The 20,058-nt window shown below is 47.2% G+C and overlaps 1 protein-coding gene across 2 annotated transcripts in view; it reads left to right on the forward strand.

The window, feature by feature from the left end:
• The first annotated feature begins 7,109 nt into the window (after positions 1-7,109).
• Positions 7,110-20,058, forward strand: part of LOC144595816 (putative E3 ubiquitin-protein ligase HERC4) — a 56,361-nt gene continuing 43,412 nt past the window's right edge. Inside the window, exons 1-6 of one of the 2 annotated variants that reach the window (XM_078403519.1) lie at positions 7,110-7,391; positions 11,696-11,855; positions 13,734-13,807; positions 13,909-14,130; positions 17,240-17,331; positions 18,555-18,646. In XM_078403519.1, the coding sequence (XP_078259645.1) occupies positions 7,115-7,391; positions 11,696-11,855; positions 13,734-13,807; positions 13,909-14,130; positions 17,240-17,331; positions 18,555-18,646 (917 nt within the window). In that variant the 5' untranslated portion in view covers positions 7,110-7,114. Of the gene's footprint in view, positions 7,392-10,525; positions 10,619-11,695; positions 11,856-13,733; positions 13,808-13,908; positions 14,131-17,239; positions 17,332-18,554; positions 18,647-20,058 lie in introns of those variants that run through there. The other variant, XM_078403527.1, reaches the window with a different exon arrangement.

Below are 20,058 nucleotides of genomic sequence, written 5' to 3' on the forward strand. Positions count from 1 at the left end.
TGATCACCCACCATGCAGGAACCTGTCGCTCCTGTTCCGGTGCTACCGCCCGGCGTACCGCAGCTAAGCGCGGCCAGCGTTCATCTTCCTCCGTTTTGGGCGCACCAACCACACCTTTGGTTTGCGCATGCTGAAGCGCAGTTCCATCTGAGAGGCATCTCGGCGGACGAGACGAAATATTACTACCTGGTGAGTGCCCTACCGCCTGAGACGTCCGCGCGGGTGATGCAGTTCATCACCTCCCCTCCTGCAGACGGCAAGTACGAAGCGCTGAAGGTAATCATGCTTCGAACCTTCGGGTTTAGTAGGCACGATCGAGCCGAGAGGCTTATGCATCTGCCAGACCTCGGAGATCGGCTGCCGTCCGTCCTCATGGCCAAAATGTTGGCGCTGGCAGGCGGGCACAAGGATTGCCTCATGTTTGAGCAGGCATTCCGGGAGCAACTCCCAGAAAACGTTAGGCTTACGCTCACGGATTGTTTTTTCGAGGATCCCGTGGCATACGCGGAGAAAGCCGATGCGCTCATGGTGTCGTAATCGCGAAAATACAGTTCCATCAACAGTCTCGGTTCCATCGGGCAGCCCGCCGCGACACCAAGATGGCGCCGCGACTCCCGCCATTTCTCCAAAACCCCGCAAAAAGGAGCCGCACAAGCGCGGCTGGTGTTATTATCATCTGCGATGGGGTGGAGAAGCCCGCAACTGCCGCTCACCTTACACTTTCTCGGGAAATGCCTCAGCCGATCGTACATAGAGGCAGTTGCGATTGGCCAAAACCGCCGCCTCTACATCGTGGATCGATTCACAGGCACAGATTTCTTAGTCGATACGGGAGCCATAGTAAGCATCGTGCCGCCGACCGATCTCGAAGCTCAATCGGGTAAGAGAGGACCTACCCTCATCGCAGTCAACGGTAGCACCATCCGCACGTATGGTACGCGGGGAATGTCTCTGTCTTTCGGTACCTGTACTTACGAATGGTCGTTTATCATCGCAGAAGTCGGTTAGGCGATCCTGGGCGCAGATTTTCTCTGGGCCTTTTCGCTAGTGGCCGATGTCCGAGGTAAAGGTCTTCGAGCAGAGATGAGCCCGCTGCTCCACCACCTGCCACCCCACCCAGCCCGACAGTCCAGGCCGTATTCGCGGCCTCCGGCCCGTATGCTGCGGTTCTGGCTGAGTTTCCAGAGCTGCTCATTCAGCGTTTTGATGCTCCCTCTGCAAAGCACGGCGTTGTCTATTTTTTTCCCACCGAGGGAGGGTCCCCCCATTTTCGCTCGGGCCCGGAGAATGCCGCCGTACAAACTGATGGTTGCGCGTGAAGAATTCCTGAAAATGGAACACCTGGGCATTGTCTGTCGTTCCGACAGCCCATGGGCCTCTCCTTTGCATATGGCCTCCAAAGCATCTGGGGGGTGGAGACCATGTGGAGATTACCGGCGTCTTAACGCCGTCACCACTGCCGACCGCTACCCCATACCGCACATCCAGGACTTCTCGTCTAGTCTAGAAGGTGCTACGGTGTTTTCCAAAATTGATTTGGTGCGGGGGTACCACCAAATTCCTGTGCATCCGGAACACGTACCGAAGACCGCCACAATCACTCCCTTCGGATTGTTCGAATGGTTGCGTATGTCTTTCGGTTTGAAAAACGTGGCGCAGGCGTTCCAGAGGCTTATGGACCATGTCGGTCGGGAATTGTCTTTTGTTTTTATATATTTGGATGATATCCTGGTCGCCAGTCGCTCGGTGCAAGAACATCTGGTCCATTTACGGGCTGTGTTCCCGCGGCTTCAAGATCACGGGCTAATCATTCACCCCTCAAAGTGTCAATTTGGTCTTTCCTCTATTGATTTCCTAGGTCACCGGATCACCTCAGCCGGTGCCACTCATTTGCCGGAAAAAGTGGAGGCAGATCGTGCCTTTCCACGGCCCACCACGGTAAAGGGGTTGCAGGAGTTTATAGGGATGGTGAATTTCTACCACAGGTTCGTGCCTGCAGCAGCACGGATCATGCGCCCGCTCTTCCAATGTCTTGCGGGTAAACCTGTCGAGTTAGAGTGGTCCGCTGCAGCCGAGACGGCCTTCGAAGCAGCTAAAATGGCTCTGGCAGACGCCACCATGCTCGTCCACCCGAGCACCTCCGCCCCCACGGCCCTGACGGTCGATGCGTCAGATGTGGAGGTGGGAGGGGTCTTGGAACAGCATGTTGGCGGCAGTTGGCAGCCCTTGGCGTTTTTCAGCCGACAGCTTAATCAGGCTGAGCTGAAATATAGCGCTTTTGACCGGGAGCTTCTGGCCCTCTATTTAGCTGTCCGCCACTTTCGGTATTTTTTAGAAGGCCGTCCATTCGTGGCCTTTACAGATCATAAACCGCTGACTTTCGCTTTTTCTAAAGTGTCTGACCCATGGTCGGCCCGCCAGCAGCGACACCTGACTTCCATCTCAGAGTTTACCATGGATGTTCGCCACGTCGCTGGTAAGCTTAATGCCGTTGCTGATGCCCTGTCCAGGCCAGCCGTTCCCCCAATTTCGGCGGTGGAGTGCGAGGTTGATTTTCAGGAGCTTGCGGAGGCACAGCGCATGGCAGACACTGCCTCAGCATATCACTCCACCACTTCGGGGTTAAAGTTGGCCCAATTGGCTTGTGGGCCCTCGGGAACAAAAGTCTGGTGTGATATTTCACTCTCCCGCCCCAGGCCGGTTTTGCCGGCCGCCCTTCAGCGTCGGGTGTTTGATGTCACTCATGGGCTGGCGCACCCGTCTATTCGCTCCACCTCAGCCTTAGTAGCCGCTAGATTTGTTTGGCATGGCCTGCGGAAGCAAGTAGCCGCTTGGGCCCGATCCTGTGTTCCCTGCCAGACCTCCAAAGGTCACCGGCATGTCCAACCTCCTGTACAGGAGTTTGTGGTTCCTGAGGTCCGTTTTTTCCACGTTCATGTGGATTTAGTTGGTCCTTTACCTTCCTCTAGGGGCTACACTCACCTACTCACGGTGGTTGACCGGTTTACCCGTTGGCCTGAGGCCTTCCCATTGTCCGACACCTCCGCCGCCTCTTGTGCCCGGGCCCTGGCCCTGCATTGGGTGGCCCGTTTCGTGTTCCGCCAGTCATCACCACCGACCGGGGTTCCCAGTTCACCTCTGCCCTTTGGGCTACGCTAGCTGAGCTGTATGGTTCCAGGTTGCAGCAGACCACAGCGTATCACGCACAGGCTAATGGGCTCGTGGAGCGGTTTCACCGCCACCTTAAGTCGGCCCTCAGTGCGCGGCTGGACGGTCCTGATTGGGTGGATCAGCTGCCCTGGGACCTTCTGGGCATCCGTACTGCTCCTAAGCACGATCTAGGGACTTTGTCTGCGGAATTGGTATATGGCTCGCCACTCAGAGTGCCTGGTGATTTCCTTCCGGATTCCTCTGCACAGCAGCCCTCGGTTCCGTCGGTTTTAGCATCACTCCGGGCGAGAGTGGGTTCCCTAGCTCCGGTTCCTACTTCACGCCACGGGTGTTCCATGGTGCATGAACCGCCAGCCTTGAAGGACTGTGAATTTGTGTTTCTGCTTAGGGATGCCCATCGTTCCCCGTTGCAGAGGGTCTATGAGGGACCGTTCCGCGTGTTGCGTCAAGGAACGTTCACTTTCACCTTAGATGTTGGGGGCAGGAGGGAGCTCGTCTCTGTATCCAGGCTCAAACCTGCCCACTTGGACCAGGACCGTCCTGTCCTATCAACCCCCTCGACGGGGCCGTCCTCCTGCAATAGCCTCCAGCCCTGGCCCTCCTACCCCTGTAGTTCCTGCAGCCCCTCTCCTTACTCGTTCTGGTCGCGAAATCCGGCTCCCTGCTAGATACCGTGCCTCGGGTTCTGGGGGGGGGGGGTCATGTAGCGACCATAGGGATTGGTCCTGAGAGTCAAACCCTCGGATTGGCCAGCAAGGTCACGTGGTTGTTTTGGCGCCCAAAACCAGTCAGTTGGAAGAGGACTTCGATGTGAATAGTTTAAGATTAATGGTTGTCTACGATCTCGATTGTTATCTTTGTAATTGAATATTGCTATCTCAATAAACTTCTTGGACAAAATTACAAGTCTTCAGACTTGCCAAAACACCAAACAAAGCTTTTCACTTTACTTTGGTACACGTTCCAATAATAAAATAAATTGATTTAAAGTAAACTACTCCAAGTTTGGTCTCACCAATGACGTACAGCTGCAAACAAAGGCAAACAAAAGCAAACACTGTACATTGATGCATGTGACAATAATAAACTTAAACCTAAACATTATCCAAAAGATGGTCTTTCTGGCTGTGTGGCGCTCTGTCGACACTGCATTGGTGTTAGTTCAATTTGAGTTCAAGAGTGGGATTTGAACTGACAGACTTGTGACCCACAGGCAAGGGTGTGACTCTGTGCCTCATCTGTAAATCATTTCCTTTCCAATGTGACAGCTTGGTTTCCATTTCCAATCCTTATGGCTGGAGTTCAGCAAGAATGATGAAAGGAAACTGAAACTGAAGCATGAAAGGAATGGAGAAAAACATTAGGTGGAATCAGATACAGAACTCAATTACAGAGCAGGTCACATTCAAAAGAGGAAATACTGAAGTTTAATATTTTGCTCTAGAGATAATAACCTTTAACTATAATGCTTTGTGTACTTTTGTTTTCATTCTGACAGATGGGAAATAAAACAATTTTTATGATGCTTGCATAATTAATATTAAAGCTCAATTAAGTAAAGCTCGGTAATACTGATGAATAACATTTTAATATCATCATCATCATATATATACAGCCGGAAACAGGCCTTTTCGGCCCTCCAAGTCCGTGCCGCCCAGCGATCCCCGTACATTAACACTATCCTACACCCACTAGGGACAATTTTTTTTTTTACATTTACATTTTACATTTACATTTTACATTTACCCAGCCAATTAACCTACATACCTGTACGTCTTTGGAGTTTGTATATATTCAAACATTGTACAAATAGTTTGTATATATTCAAATATATCAACAGATATAAAAAGAGGTGAGTTTTAATATTTCAGAGAGCTGCGTTCTCACCCTATTAATTTCTTATTTCTTTCAGCATTGATGGTCAGTTTTCCTTTCATAAAACCTGGTCTGCTTGTGAAACTACTGGACAAATGTTTTGTCTGAGCAAAATATTAAACTTCAGTATTTCCTCTTTTGAGTGTGACCTGCTTTGTAATTGAGTTCTGTATCTGATTCCACCTAATGTTTTTCTCCATTCCTTTCATGCTTTCAGTTTCAGTTTCCTTTCATCATTCTTGCTGAACTCCGGCCAGGTCATTGATGGGATAATTCTCAATATCATTTAGGTCTGACTTGATCTTTGAACAGAGGTGATCTGGTGAATTCAGAGTCAGGCAAATTAATGGAACTGAGATGTCACAATGAATGGAATTGGAATCAGAGATGGGAGAAGATAGTGGAGTATCTAATGGCACATGGCCCAGATAACTGAAAGGTCTACAATTCCCACTCACTCACAGACTACCCTCACATGCACACATAACACAACACATTGGAGAGGCAAGTTTGAATGCTAAATATCTGGCCTTTTCACACTGATTATCTTTCTGTACCATGTCACCATTTTGACCACATATCCCTTGTGGTTGCTACATGAGCAGCCACAAGATACATAGAGAGGTCTTGCACAAGGAGCAGAAAGGACACATCAGCTCAACAACTATCCATCCAGCCCCATAGGCAACTCCTGTCGCATATATGACAGAGTCTGGACGATTGGTTGGCGCAGCAGAACAGTTGCTGCCTCACAGTGCGGATTCAATGGGCCGAAGGGCCTGTTTTCACGCTGCATCTCCAAACTAAACTAAAGGAGGTTCAGCTGAATTAGAGTGTGAGAAGAGGCTGGACAGACTGCTGCTACCTAACAGCGCCAGAGACCCGGGTTCGGTCCTGACTACGGGTGCTATCTGTACATAGTTTATACGATCTCCCCGTGGTGGTGCAAAGGTTTCCCCCACATCTCAAAGACGTGCAGGTTTGTAGGTTAATTAGATTCTGTAAATTGTCCCAACTGTGTCGGATAGAACGATTGTTGGTTATGCAGTATCTCTTTCTATGCAGTATCTCTAAACTAAAACTAAAAGATAGAGTAGATTGTCTGAGTCCTTTTCCCAGAGTGGAAATGTCAAATACTTAAGCTGAGAGGGAGGAAGTTTAAAGGAGATGTGCAGGACGAGTTTATTTTTTTAAAGGAGTGAGAGAGTTGATGGGCAGAAGGAGCAGGACGAGGGATGGGTGGAATCAGTGGGTATATAAGAAAATAACTGCAGATGCTGGTACAAATCGAAGATATTTATTCACAAAATGCTGGAGTAACTCAGCAGGTCAGGCAGCATCTCGGGAGAAGGAATGGGCGACGTTTCGGGTCAATAGACAATTGGTGCAGGAGGAGGCCATTCGGCCCTTCGAGCCAGCACCGCCATTCAATGTGATCATGGCTGATCATTCTCAATCAGTACCCCGTTCCTGCCTTCTCTCCATACCCCCTGACTCCGCTATCCTTAAGAGCTAGCTCTCTCTTGAATGCATTCTAGCTCTCTCTTGAATGCATTCAGAGAATTGGCCTCCACTGCCCTCTGAGGCAGAGAATTCCGCAGATTCACAACTCTCTGACTGAAAAAGATTTTCCTCATCTCAGTTCTAAATGGCCTACCCCTTATTCTTAAACTGTGGCCCCTTGTTCTGGACTCCCCCAACATTGGGAACATGTTTCCTGCCTCTAACGTGTCCAAAAAATCTTATACGTTTCGATAAGATCCCCTCTCATCCTTCTAAATTCCAGTTTATACAAGCCTAGTCGCTCCAGCCTTTCAACATATGACAGTCCCGCCATTCCGGGAATTAACCTAGTAAACCTAAGCTGCACGCCCTCAATAGCAAGTATATCAAGGGTCGAGACCCTTCTTCAGACAGTTGGGTGATTGACGTCAGCGGGCACGGGGGGGAGGGGGGAGGAGGGATGAGGGAGGCGCCGGAGGGCGTTAGAGGTGGAGCGATGGGAGGTGCAAAGTCCGATACTTCTGGTCGTGACACTGGTGCGTTGCCCAGAGGCGGGGAGAGAGAGATGGGGAGAAGTAAGACGGCGGGAGTGAGCGTGAGAGAGGCGAGGAGGATGCTGTGCTGGGGTGAGGGTGGATCTGTTGGGGAAGCACTGCTGGGCAGCGGGGGTGACCGAGGCATCTCTCAGCCCGACGAGCTGCAATGTCTCCGGGACCGACCGGTGAAGGAGGTTTGGTGCGGGGACGGACACTGGGTGTTTCTCCTGACCGACGGCACGGTGCACACCTGCGGAGAGAACGAGAGCGGGCAGCTCGGGAGGAAAGCGGGAGAGTCTCCCTTGGGTAAGTAAGCATTGCCCCTGACCCTCATTCCCAGTGGGAGAGAGAGAGGGAGAGGGAGAGAGGGAGAGAGAGAGGGAGAGGGAGGGAGAGGGAGGGAGAGGGCGAGAGACCCTGGCATCTTCCTGGAGTTTCAATCATTTCACATCCAGCAGATGCTCACAACTCTCCAAAGCCGCTGGAGTGGGTGGGTCGGGTGGTCGGGCAGCATCTCTGGAGGGTGTATCTGGTCAGGCGTATTGTCGTGTGGGAGAAGAGGGAAGGGGCGGTGGGACAACGCCTGGCAGCCACAGGTGGATGCAGGTGAGCGGGTGGGGACTGAAGAAGGGTCTCGACCCGAAACGTCACCCATTCCTTCTCTCCCGAGATGCTGCCCGACCTGCTGAGTTACTCCAGCATTTGCGTCCGAAGAAGGGTCCCGACGCGAAACGCTGGCTGTCCATTTCCCTCCACAGACGCTGCCTGACCCGCTGAGTTCCTCCAGCACTTTTTTTTGTTGTGGTGTTTTGATCAAGATTCCAGCATCTGCAGTTCCTTGCGTTTCCAGTCCTGGACCTCATTCTGTTTGCACGAAGATTGTTTTTCTCAAGTTAAACTCACACCTGTTCAGGTCGGGACCCTTCTCCAGACGGAGATTTTGTTGGCCCTTCTATAAATTGCCCCCAGTGTGTAGGAGTGGATGAGAAAGTTGGATAACTTGGAACTATAGTGTGAACGGGGTGACCGATGGGCAGCGTGGACTCACTCGGTGGTTCTTCCATGCTAAATCAATCGATCAATCAAGAAGTTTCGGTTCAAACGCACTTTGCTTTTTGCTCAAGTTTCCAGCATATTTCTCTGCTATTGCCCTCCTTTCCCCCAGTTCAGAGGAGACAGTTACTCCAGCATTTTGTGAATAAATCGATTTGTACCAACATCTGCAGTTATTTTCTTATACTCACATATTATATTATCTGTTCTTCGTCTACAGATGCTGGCTAGGGTTATTTTAACAGGGTTTTCTGTTTTTATTACAGATTTCCACTCGCAACTTAATATACATATATAAACAATATTGAATATGTATCCAATTATATATTAATACATATAATTGTTTATGTAAAAATATAATTATATATATTCAACATATTTTCAAGAAGAGAGCTCCAAGTAGAAATCGATGACAATTTAATGCAAGATAAAGTACTGCATATTGATAATTAAATACCGTTCGTTCACTTTAACTGCACAGACCGCCCCTCTCCGCTCTGCCCAATCCGAACGACGCAGCGAAAAAAAACTCAGTTTCGTTTCCCCTTCTTTGCTTTCCAGCCATTTGTTTATTTGTAGAACAGTTTCGATTTCCAGCGAGCATCAGTCCTTGGAGATTACAAGGAACTGCAGATGTTGGTTCACCAAAGATACACAAAGCGCTGGAGTAACTCAGAGGCTAGGCAGCTGCACTGGAGAACATGGATAGGTGACATTTCGGGTCGAGACCCTTCGGTTTGAAGAAGGGCCCGGACCCCAAATGTTACCTATCCGTGTTCTCCAGAGACGTTGCCTAACCCTCTCTGTTACTCCAATGCTTTATGAGTTTCTTTTAGGAACCTCTGCAGTAACAGAGATAGAAACAAATAACTGCAGATGCTGGCTAATACTATCTGTCTGAGGAAGGGAAGTTAACGGAAAGTCGACTGTCCATTTCCCTCCACAGAAGCTGCCTGACCCGCTGAGTTTCTTAAGTAAACTGAGCATTTTATTTCCATCAACTGCAGCCTCGTGTGTCCAGATTTTATTGCCTTATTTACATTTAGATTTATTATTGCCAAGTGTTCCCTAAGTACAGTGAAAAGCTTTGTTTTGAACGTTATTCAATTAAATCAGATAATACTATACATAAATACAATCAAGGCAAACTTAAGTACAATAGGTCGAGCCACAAAGGGAAAGATACAGAGTGCAGAGTTTGACTCAGCATTGTAGTACATCAGTTCCATAGACTAAGCCCCTTGCCAACAATGGGGAAGAGGTGAATCAGGCAGTACCCTAGTTTATGGAAGGACCTTTCAGAAGCCTGATAACAGAGGGGAAGAAGCTGCTGATGGGTCTGGTGGTGCGCGCTTTCAAGCTTCTGTACCCTCTGGCCAACTGGAGTGTTGAGAAGGAAAGAGCAAGGTGGGATCAGTCTTTGATTATGTTGGCAGTTTTTTCAAGACTGCGTGAAGTGTAGATAGAGTCAATTGAGGCATCAAATTATATCTTGAGAAAAACAAAGTTCTAGAGGAACTCAGTGGGTCCAGCAGCATCTGTGGTGGGAAATGGACAGATACTGCCTGACCCACCAACTTCCTCCAACACTTTTATGTTTGGCCCTGTATTCCCACACATTTTTGTGCCCACTCAACTCAAAGGAGGGCACAATGGTGCAGCGGTAGAGCTGCTGCCTCACAGCGCCGGAGACCCAGGTTTGATCTTCACCTCTAGTGCTGTCTGTGTGGAGTTTGAACCCCCTAATTCCCTTGTCTATTAAAAAACAATCTATTTCTGTTTTAAATTTATTTAACGTTCCTGCTTCCACAGCTCCCTGAGGCAGCGAATTCCACAGACTAACCACCCTCTGAGTGAAGAAGTTCCTCCTCATCTCAGTTTTAAAAGAGCCCCCTCTTATTCTAAGACTATGCCCCCTAGTTCTGGTTTCCCCGATAGACCAAGTGGACCCGTTGGGCCCAAACCTCTCCTGCATTGGTGCAGTACCCTCCCTCGCCCCTCCCCCTCAACCCCACTTATCCTCTCTATTCCTCCCTCCCCCTCCCTCCTTAGGAGATAGATTTAAACTTTAAAATGTGAATAACTTTAAAAATATTACACCGATTTCAATGAAACTTCTTCCATTAGCACCAAAGGGACGGCAGTGAGTAAGGTGGGCCTAAAATTGTCGCGCTATCATATACCGTTTTGGCTATAGTGCAGGAACAGAACAAACAAACAAACAAACAAACAAATGAGCGTTTTAGTATATAGATTACTATGTACTATAGTACTATATTATACACTATATAATATATATATTAATATATACTATCTAGTGTATAATATAGTATATAGTAATACTGCTGTATGATTTTACCGTGTTGTATGCAAAACAAACATTTCACTGTACCGAGATACATGTAACGGTAAAGCATCATTGAATTGACCATTCAGAAGTCCGATAGTAGAGGGAAAGTAGCTGTTCCGGAGTTTTAAAGGTAAGAAAAGGAAATGCAAGAATTCATGAAATTGTACAAAACAAAAAGGTCTTTTTGCAGTTTTTTATTTTGTATATATTTTTTATTCTGAATAAAGTTTATATTTGAAATTAACATTAAATAAATCAACTCTTTAAGTGGATTGACAATCTGCTTGAGGATCTGAGTGGGTCAAGCAGCATCAGTGGGTGGAAAGGACTGGTCGCCATTTCGGGTGTAAACCCTGATTTAGGACTGATTTCAGATTGCTTGTTGATCTAGATCCCAGCACAGCAGTCAATTGTGCTTACGATAGACACAAAATGCTGGAGTAACTCAATGGGACAAGCAGCATCTCTGGATGGAAGGAATGGGTGACATTTCGGGTCGATACCTTTCTTCAGTCTCTTGTCCCTCCTCTATCAGTGGATCGGCGTGTCGTTGGGGGCAATGGAAGCAAGTAATATAGAATTAGTTAAGTTTCTGGAGTCATCAACAACAGTGGCACAACCTCACAGTGCCAGAAACCCGGGTTCGATCCTGACCTCGGGTGTTGTCTGTACGGAGTTTGCATGTTCTCCCTGTGACCGCTTGGGTTTCCTGTGTGCTCCGGTTTCCACCCACATCCCAAAGCCATGCGTGTTTGTAGGTTAATTGGCCTCTGTAAATTGCACCTAATGTGCAGTACGTGGGCTGTTAGGTGTGGACGTGAAAATGGGATAACAGAGCTAGCGTGAGTGGATGATCGATGATCGGCGAGGACTCTGGGCTGAATGGCCTGTTTCCATGCTGTATCTTTCAATATACCAATCATAAATTTTCTGACTCGGAGAGTACCACCAAGTACGTCACAGCTAACACTGGCCTGAAGATGGGTTCCGACCCGAAACGTCACCGATCCATGTTCTCTCCAGATGCGACCTGACCCGCTGAGTTACTCCAGCACTTGAGAAGTTTGGAACTATCACATTCCCAGTCACATCGGGACCACAAGAAATGATGTCAGTTTGATTTATTTGGTTATTAGTTCTGTGGCCAATGTAATTTTCATTGTGAATAATGCACGCACGTGACATATCTCCGCCGTTTATTTTACAGGGCAAGTGGAGGCTCTAAATACACGGACAGTTGTCCAGGTGGCCTGTGGATGGCACCATACACTGGCTCTTTGTGAAGATGGATCCGTCTTTGCCTGGGGAGCTGGAAGCGATGGTCAGCTCGGCAGAGGGGAGTGCCCAAACTTTGTTCATCAACCAAGGTATTGAGTCTAGTCCGAGAGGCAACGTGAATGCCACACGCTCACTGCTAAGCAAACACTAGATGGCTAGATGCCTGATGTGTGTTGTCACATGGCCCCAACTAAATATCTCCTGCATTATACCCGCCATACCCAGGTCATGAGCATCCCGACACACAGACACCTCCACGCCGTAATATTATTAAACTCAAAACTGATTAGTACGGGTGTTAGGAGTTATGGGGTGAAGGCGGGAGAATGGGGATGAGAGGGAAAGATAGATCAGCCATGATTGAATGGCGGAGCAGACTTGATGGGCTGAATGGCCTTATGCTGCTCTTATAACTTATGAACTTATTTCTGGGCCTGTTTCCACACTGTATCACTCTATGACTCCAAGTCTGTGCATTCCAGCACTAAATGATATTGCTGATATATTATTAGTCATGGAGTCATACAGCATGGTTACAGACCCTTCAGCACAACTTGCCCATGCCGATCAAGATGCCCCATACACACTGGTCCCAACTATCCACGTTTGGCCCATATCCCTTAAGTGATAAGAGGGATATCAACCTTTGTCTAAGAAGGAACTGCAGATGCTGGATCACACCGAAAATAGACACAAAATGCTGGAGTAACTCACCGGGTCAGGCAGCATCTCTGGAGAAAAGGAATAGGTGATGTTTCATTAGAGTAAGTATTGGGGAGGGGGACACTAGAGGTATGAGAAGGTACGAAGCAGAGCATTGGGGGTCCATCTTTCCGGTCACTGATGCAGGCTGTACATGGTGAAAAGAACAGAATAGTAAAAGTTCAGCTAAGTGACTCCTGTTGTTTTCTGCAGGTAGTCACTGCAGATCTGTGGAATTTACAAGAAAGTTGTAGCATAGGAGCTATGGATGCTTCTTCTGATCATAGCAAGCCTCAGCTTGTTAATGTTAAACAGTCAGGACAGGAGTAAGTGCAGACTGCTTCCTCTTGTAAAACCATCTACATCCCCTTTATCGTAAGAAGACAGAATGTGCTGGAGTAACTCAGCAGACCAGGCAGCATTTCTGCAGAGCCATGAATAGGTGATGATTCAGGTCGGAACCCTTCTTCTGATTGATTATAGAGGGGGGAAAGAAAGCTGAGAGAGAGAGGGGAGTTAGGACGAAACGTAGCAGGTAATGTTTGAGCACAGGTGAGGGGGGGGGGGGGGGGGGGGTGGGTGGGAAGGCGGTCGATAAGCAGATAGTTGGAACAAAGGCCAGAGATTAAATCAAAAGGTGTGAGATAGACTGGTTGAAGAGTTGCAAACTGTGAAGAATGTTGTTGGAGGGGAAAAAGGGGAGAAATAGGTGCAAGTCCAGGTGGGTCACGGGGGAGTAGTGGGTAGAAAGGAGTGAGTGTGGAGGAGAGAGGAGGGGGCAGGGGGTTTGTTAGACGTTACCTAAAATTGGAGAATTCAATGTTCACATCGTTGGATTGTAAGCTACCCAAGTGGAATTTGAGGTGCTGTTCTTCCAGTTAGGGTGTGACCACTATCTGGCAATGGAGGAGGCCCAGAAAGATCAGGATGGGAATGGGAAGGGGAGTTAAAATGGTTGGCAGCTGATGGAGCCAGTAGGCCTTGGCGGACTGAGCGCGAGTGTTCAGCGAAGCAGTTGCTGAGTCTACCCTTGGTCCTGCCGAGCGAGGTACAGGAGGCCACATCGGGAACACCGGATGCAGTAGATGATTTTTGATGAGATGCACGGGGACTCCCTTATCTTGTTCCCACAAACCTCAGCTTTCGTGATCTTCAGGTGTACAGTAACGAGTAATTCTTCCATCAACCTTAAGTGATTGAAACTCTCATGCACATGCACTGCACCTTATCGGAGATTTGGAAAAATATTTGTCATTTACCTGCAGGAAGATGAACCAACTTGAAGTTCCTATTGTGCAGATTAGATGCGGCCATTACCACTCCCTGGCTCTCTCCCAAGGTAACGTCAATCTCGTCATACAACCAAGTATTTAACCAAATGTTCCTTACCACGTCTGTTGTTGGAATTTCCAAATGAAAGCTTTGTTTTGATCACTTTAGATTGTACAGTCTATTCCTGGGGACAGAACACTTATGGGCAGCTGGGAATTAAAACAAGCTTGAAGAAGCAGCCCGATCCACAGAGCGTGAGTTGTCTGCGTGGGATCCCGGTGGCCCAGATAACTGCAGGGGAAAGTCACAGCTTTGCCCTCTCTCTATCGGGGGCAGTCTACGCATGGGGGAGAAATGACCGTGGACAGCTGGGGCTCAAAGACACAGCAGGTAAGAACACATTGGAGCGGCTTTACCCACCGATGTCAGTATGGGGAGAGTAAAAAGTGTTTAATTGTCATATGTAGATGCACAGAGTCTCTTGCCCAGAGTAGGTGAATCGAGGACCAGAGGACATTGGTTTAAGGTGAAGGGGAAAAGATTTATTAGGAATCTAAGGGGCATCTTTTTCACACAAAGGGTGGTGGGTGTATGGAATGAGCTGCCAGAGGAGGTAATTGAAGTAGGGACTATCCAAACATTTTAAAAGCAGTTAGATGGTACATTAGATGGTAGATTAGACAGGTACATAAATAGGACAGGTTTGGAGGGATATGGACCAAGTGCAGGCAGGTGGGACTAGTGTAGCTGGAACATGTTGGCTGGCGTGGGCAAGTTGGGCCAAAGGGCCTGTTTCCACACTGTATCACTCTATGACTCAATGTACAAACAGTGGAATAATTAAATAGTTAAAAGTATAATCAAATTCTAAAAGAATAAAGCGTGTTTAATTATCATATGTACCAACAGTGGAATAATTAAATTCTTACTTGCAGCAGCATAACAGACCTGTAAATACAATACTCATAGATAACATATAATAAACAAAAACAAGTTAATAAATTAATAAACCCAATACATGCAAAAATACCCGAGATTCCTTAGTGCAACCAAAGACAGCCCATTCACACTAGTTTTATTTTATCCCACTTTCTTATATGTTCATGTCATAAGTGATAGGAGTAGAATTAAGCCATTCAGCCGATCAAGTCTACTCCACCATTCAATCTATCTCTCCCTCCTAACCCCTTTCTCGTGCCTTCTCTCCATAACCTCTGACACCTGTAGTAATCAAAAATCTATCTATCTCTGCCGTAAAAATATCCACTGACAGCCTCTACAGCCTTCTGTGGCAAAGAATTCCACAGATTCACCACCCTCTGACTAAAGAAATTTCTCCTCATCTCCTTCCTAAAAAAACTTCCTTTAATTCTGAGGCTATGACCTCTAGTCCTAGACTCTCCCACTAGTGGAAACATCCTCTCCACATCCACTCGGAATAGCCTTTCACTATTCTGTATGTGTCAATGAGGTAGTTCCCCCCTCATTCTTCTAAACTCCAGCGAGTACAGGCCCAGTGCTGACAAATGCTCATCATTGGTTAATCTTCTCAATCCTGGGATCATTTTTGTAAATCTCCTCTGGACCCTCTCCAGAGCCAGCACATCTTTCCTCAGATATTGTGCCCAAAATTGCCCACAATATTCCAAATGAGGCTTTACCAGCGCCTTTTCGAGCCTCAACATTACATCCATGTTTTTGTATACAAGCCATCTTGAAATAAATGCTAGCATTGAGTTTGCTTTCTTTGCGACTCATTCGACTTGCAGATTACCTTTTTGAGAATCCTGCACCAGCACTCCCAAGTCCCTTTGCACCTCCAATTTCTGGATTCTCGCCCCATTTATAAAATAGTATACGCCTTTTTTCCTACTACCAAAATGCATGACTCCACACATTGCTGCACTATATTCCACCCGCCACTTCTCTGCCCACTCTCCCAACCTGTCCAAGGTTCTTCTGCAGAGTCCCTGCTTTTTTGACGCCACCTGCACTTCCACCTATTTTCGTATCATCCGCAAACTTGGCCACCGAAGACTTCAATCTCCTCGTCCAAATCATTCTCATCCATTCCCTCCACACTAGGGGCAATTTACAGAGCCCAATTAACCGACAAACGTGTTTTTGTAGTGTTCAAGAGCCTGGCGGTTGTTGGGAAGAAGCTGTTCATGAGCCTTGAAAGTCATGGTTTACAGACTCCTGCAATGTTTTTTTGTTCTCGGTTCCATTATCTGGTGAATCGGATGTGAAATGGTTAGGATTTCTGAATAGTTGGATAGAGGATTATTTGGAGTTTGACTGAGGCACCAGATCCTGCACCAGTCAAGTCCCATCTTGAACAGCCTGGCACGAGAAATCCAGGACATCTTTGGATCCCCTTGATTGTTTGCTTCATCCGCTGTTCACTTGCTACATTTATCTTCAGTGCTTCTGTCTCCACTCAGTCAAGGAGGAATCCCTGACAAATTGATCCTTCCTTCCTTGTTCTGTTGGTTGTCAGTATTTGCACCCAATTTTGTAAGATTTTACACACTTCACAGCTTATGAATGACATAATCCCTATTTGTACCAGTTAAAGGAACATTGTAATTGCTAATGTATAATAGTAGAAACAAGGTTTCTGTCTCAAAAATCTTCTGATTGCCAGCAAAACACAACTGCCGGAGCTGGTTGCATTTGCGAAAAGACTTGGTAAAATTGTATCCAAATTAGTAAATTCAATCCTTAAAATGTCCTTCCTCGGTTCTCTTGTCTTCTGGTGGTTCATGGTGAAATGACACTTGAGAGTGAAGCATATTGATAAGAATTTCCCCCATCTCAAGATGCAACATCTTCAGTGCTGAAAAAGACACAAAGTGCTGGAGTAACTTAACGGTTCAGGCAGCATCTCCGGAGAACATGATCAGGTAACATTTCGGGTCAAGACCGATCTTAAACGTCACCTATCCATGTTCTCCAGAGATGCTGCCTGACCTGCTGAGTTACTCCAGCACTTTGTGTCTTTCTTTGTAAACCTGCATCCGTAGACCCTTGTATTCCTTCCATTGGCTCCATTTACACATTATGCTGCCTCAGCAAGGCCACCAGCACAATCAAGGATGAGTCTCACCCAGCCACTCCCATTCCCTCACTGCCTCTCCCCTCAGGCATCAGGTATAGATGTGTGAAAACACACACCACCGGATTTAGGAACAGTTACTTCCCAGCTGTTATCAGGCATCTGAGCCATCCTACCAACAACTAGAGCACAGTTCTAAGCTACCATCTGCCTCATTGGAGACCCTCAGACTATCTTTACTGGCTTTATCTTGCACTAAACGGAATTCACGTTATTCCCTTTATCCTATATCTGTACACTGTGGATGGCTCGATTGTAATTGTATAGTCTTTCCGCTGACTGGTTGGCACGCAACAATAGCTTTCCACTGTACCTCGGTACACGTGACAATAAACTAAACTAAACTATATCTCCGTTGCTGATGCAGGTTTTTTTCAACAGATAGGCACGACCCTTGCCTTGTGCAACAACTGAAGAAGCTCAATGTTAACTATATCTCCTGTGGCAACAAACATTCTGTTGTTGTAACTAAGGTATGCTTTGGGTTATTATTGTGATCCACTCCATAGCAGCTGACTAATCAGAGTTTAGAAGTGAAATTCAATGATACTTCATTGTCAAATATACACGAGGTACAGTAAAATTCTTTGTTTTGCGTACAATATACAAAGTATGCAAAGAGCTGCCACGTATAGGGCACCGACAAAGATACAATAGTATTCATTATAGTCCAGATGGTCCCACTTTGTTCTCAGCGCACAACTACCCTACCGGGCCCCTCTTTGTTCTTGTGTAACAACACACAGATTAGGAGCAACAGAGGTCGACCTCTGGCCACTCAGCTATTTAAGCTGCTCCACCGTTTAAGATCTGAAGAAGGGTCCCGACCAGTAACGTTGTCTGCCCATTGCCCTACACAGATGCTGTTTGACTCACTGAGCTCCTCCAGCACTCCAGTTTTGACTCAAGTTTGCAGCATCTGCAGTTCCTTCTGTGTCCACTGTTTAATAAAATCTTCATTGATGTGATTGTAACATCAACTCCATAACACGCCCCTGCCCGCAGTAACCTTTCACAACTCTCCCCACCACACGGCTTAATTAGATTCCATCCACCTCATTTTAAGGAAGGAATTACAAATGACTTCAGAAAGAAAAGAATTCAGAAAGAAAATAAGGTCTAGGACTCTTCAGACTGATGTCAGGGGATGGGGGGGGGGGGGGGGGGGGGGGGGGAACAAAGAGGATGTAGTCAGCGAGACCAAGCGCAGGCTCGGCGATCATTTCGCTGAATACTTCTGCTAGTCCGTCTCAACCAACCTGATCTCCCGGTGGCTCAGCACTTCAACTCCCCCTCCCATTCCCAATCTGACCTTTCTGTCCTGGGCCTCCTCCATTGCCAGAATGAGGCCCAGCGGAAATTGGAGGAACAGCACCTCCTGAGATGCTGCCTGACCCACTGAGTTATTCCAACATTTTGTGTCTGCCTTCAATTTAAACCAGCTTCTGCAGTTTTCTTTCCTGCACACTTGTGTATTGTATGCAAAGCAAAGAATTTCACTGTACCTCAGCACATGTGACAATAAAGTATCATTTATTCATTCATCCATTCTTTCTTTCTTTCATTCAAGTTGGGCCAAAGGGCCTGTTTCCATGCTGTATGATTTAATGACTCGGTGATTTTGTGTGCAGATTTCACTCCCTTGATGGCTGCTTTAATTTTATTATTGTGCATCCCCCAACCCTCCCCTTTACAGGATGGAGATGTATTCACTTGTGGAGACGGGAATGGGACCTTTCAAAAGGTGAAGCAAGTCAAGGGCAAGGTTTCCCAGATAGCCTGTGGAAGGTGAGTGGCATCAGTGTTTGACATGCGGCCAGCCTGTCCATTTCCTCAAAGCTTACGATTGATTGCAGCCGATTCTGATGAGCTACACACCTCATCAACACAGGATGCAACTCGCCAATGGAGGGGACAATTTGCTTTTAGTCGCTGGAGATAGAGGGATAATTAGTTGTTGACCATGGAATATAGGAAATGGAATTGTACTGATCACGTGCAGGCAGAGGAGATTAGTTTAACCTGGCATTATGTTCGGCACAGACATTGTGGATCAAAGGGCTGTTTCTATGCTGTACCAGAGTCATACAGCATAGAAACTGACCATTCAGCCCAATGTGCCTGTGCCAAACAAGTTGCCCCATCTATGCCAGTCCCACCTGCCCGTGTTTTCCCCGTGCATCCCTCAAAACCTTTTCTGTCCATGCACCTGTTCAAATGTCTTTTAAATGTTGTTATATTAATCTGCCTCAACTACCTCCTCTTGCAGCTTGTTCCATATACCCAATACCATCTGTGTGCATAAGTTGCCCCTCAGGTTCCTTTCAAATAATTTCTGTCTCACCTTAAGCATATGTCCTCTGGTTCTTGATTCCCCTACACTGGGTAAAAGATTGTGTGATCACCCAATCTTTTCCCCTCATGATTTTTGACAGTTCTATAAGATCGCCCCTCAGCCTCCAGCGTTCCAGAGAACAAAGTCCTAGGCTGTCTGACCCCTCCCCTAAAAGCTCTGGCACTTAAGTCATGGCAACATCCTCATAAATCTCTCTGCACTCTTTCCAGCTTAACAACACCCTTCCTTGAGGAAGGTGATGAAAACTGAACACAAAACTCCAAATGTGGCTTCACCTGAAGCAGGCAGTGAAGTTGGCGTGCAGGTGCAGCAGGCAGTGAAGTTAGCGTGCAGGTGCAGCAGGCAGTGAAGTTAGCGTGCAGGTGCAGCAGGCAGTGAAGTTAGCGTGCAGGTGCAACAGGCAGTGAAGTTAGCGTGCAGGTGCAGCAGGCAGTGAGGTTGGCGTGCAGGTACAGCAGGCAGTGAGGTTGGCGTGCAGGTGCAGCAGGCAGTGAAGAAAGCTAAAGGCATGTTGGCCTTCATAACAAGAGGATTTCAATATAGGAGTAAAGAGGTTCTTCTGCAGTTGTGTAGGGCCCTGGTAAGACCACATCTGGAGTATTGTGTACAGTTTTGGTCTCCTAATTTGCGGAAGGACATCCTTGTAATTGAGACAGTGCAGCGTAGGTTCACGAGATCGACCCCTGGGCTGGCGGGACTGCCATGAGGAAAGATTGAAAAAACTAGGCTTGCATTCACTGGAGTTTAGAAGGATGAGAGGGGATCTTATAAAGACATATAAAATTATAAAAGGACTGGACAAGCTAGATGCAGGAAAAATGTTCCCAATGTTGGGGGAGTCCAG

The sequence above is a fragment of the Rhinoraja longicauda genome, chromosome 1 (assembly GCF_053455715.1).
Source record: "Rhinoraja longicauda isolate Sanriku21f chromosome 1, sRhiLon1.1, whole genome shotgun sequence".
NCBI classification, from domain to species: domain Eukaryota; kingdom Metazoa; phylum Chordata; class Chondrichthyes; order Rajiformes; family Arhynchobatidae; genus Rhinoraja; species Rhinoraja longicauda.